The sequence below is a fragment of the Oryzias melastigma genome, linkage group LG24, assembly GCF_002922805.2.
Source record: "Oryzias melastigma strain HK-1 linkage group LG24, ASM292280v2, whole genome shotgun sequence".
Classification (NCBI taxonomy): Eukaryota; Metazoa; Chordata; class Actinopteri; order Beloniformes; family Adrianichthyidae; genus Oryzias; species Oryzias melastigma.
The window spans coordinates 17308307-17310185 of NC_050535.1; the positions used below are offsets into that span (position 1 = coordinate 17308307).

The 1879-nt window shown below is 30.9% G+C and overlaps 1 protein-coding gene across 1 annotated transcript in view; it reads right to left on the reverse strand.

Annotated features, from left to right (window-relative positions):
- Positions 1-631: 631 nt before the first annotated feature.
- Positions 632-1879, reverse strand: part of LOC112157744 (bifunctional protein GlmU) — a 3881-nt gene continuing 2633 nt past the window's right edge. The window contains exons 2-3 of the mRNA XM_036210449.1: positions 1226-1417; positions 632-1108 (exon numbers count right to left, since the gene is read on the reverse strand). Coding sequence (XP_036066342.1) covers positions 857-1108; positions 1226-1297 — 324 coding nt within the window. The 5' untranslated portion in view covers positions 1298-1417 and the 3' untranslated portion in view covers positions 632-856. The remainder of the gene's footprint in view (positions 1109-1225; positions 1418-1879) is intronic.

A 1879-nucleotide genomic window follows, 5' to 3' on the forward strand; every position in this document is an offset into this window, starting at 1 on the left:
ACTGTGGAAACTCCAAAAATGTTTAACAAACTGTTTTTACCTGATGAAAGTTTTAGTTGTATTTTATAAATACAACAAAAATAAAATTAATAAATATTAACAGATTAATTCAACAGTCACAGCCGTAATATATATAAAGAATATATATGTTGTTAAAAGCTGACATTATCCACAAGTATAATTTATCTTGAAACATATAAAATCTTTATAAAAAATTTCTATATAAAATATCTACAATATATACACACATATAATTTTTATATATATTTTATACACATAAATAATATATTTATACAATACATACATCTTTTTATATAACTATATGTATATTGCCAAAAGCTGAAATTATCAACATGTATATTTAAACTTGAAAACTATTAAAACTTTATAGTAATTTGTATATAATATATATGGCATCATATATAGATATATATATATAGTTAAATGCTGACATTACAACAAAAAACCTACACGTATTATCTATCTTGAAAAAATATATATATCTCTGTAAAAAAATGTAAATTATAATATGCAAAAATATGAATCTTTATTCTGTTTGACAGAAATTGTTTTTCCTGTTTTGATGGAAGAAGTATATTTTTTATTATTTAAAAGAAACAAGTAATATTTGTTTTCTAATTAGAAGAATTTTATTGGGAGTCAAAGTTCACAAACGGTGCTTAGAAACTCACATTACAGTAGCAAACTCATCAAGACGAAAGCTTTTTACTCTGTACAACTCTAACAGCAAAAGGTATCTTCTCAAATCGCTTAAGTAGGTGACAATTTTAATCAACCCTGATTTGTTGGTTGCTGATCACTTTAATGGGCTAATTTTGACTATGAATTGGGTAGATTATTTTGTTGTTGAACGTGGTCCTACAACCAGCTCCGGGAAACCTGTCTGGTCGTCCATCTCCCTAATGAAAAGCAAGTCTGCCGCCTCACCAATGACCACTTCAGCCGTGGTGAACACCTCCAGGTCTCCCAGGACGTGGCCACCAATGGTCCTGCCCTCAGCATCAGACAGGCTAATATGGAGGTGAGCGTCTCTGTTAAGAGTTCCAACCAGGGAGACGATTTCATAACGTCCAGAGAGATGAATCACCTGAGGGGAAAACATTCCAACAAATCCATCATTTCTTTTGAATTCCATTTTACATTAATTTACATATCTTATTTTTGAAACAAAAGTTATTGTTTGTTAAATCCACATGTGATTTGCCTCATTTGTGTTTGTGGCGCTGGCATTTGCCAGTCGCAGTGTCGCCTTGGTGACACTGCCCACGCAGGTCATGATGAATGGTGCTTGAAGTCGGCGCTCCTCAACAAAAGCCTGGAGAGATCCAAGAATCTCCTGGCCGGGGCGTAAGCGGACTGCATAAACCTGAAGATTAGATCCTGCGCCAGCTGCATCCTGGGTAAAAAAATAATAAAAATACAACAAATTCAGTACTCCCTTTTTCCAAGTATTCCACTTTTTTCTGTAATTTTTTACATTTTGACGACAACTGAAGCTTTGTTAAAGAAGAATAAATATATATATGTATATACACACATACATATAAATGTATACACATACATACACACACACACACACACATATACATATATATTTATATTAACATATATACACATACACACACATATACATACATATATATGTATATGTGTGTGTATGTGTATATATGTTAATATATATACAGAATATATATATATATGTATATATACTGTATACATGAACACACACACACACACACATATATATATATATATATATATATACTGTATAAATATTAACATATATACACGTGTGGGTGTGTTGTGTGTTTTAATTTGTTTACATACTGTAAAGGAGGACTCTCAAAAATGATATCAA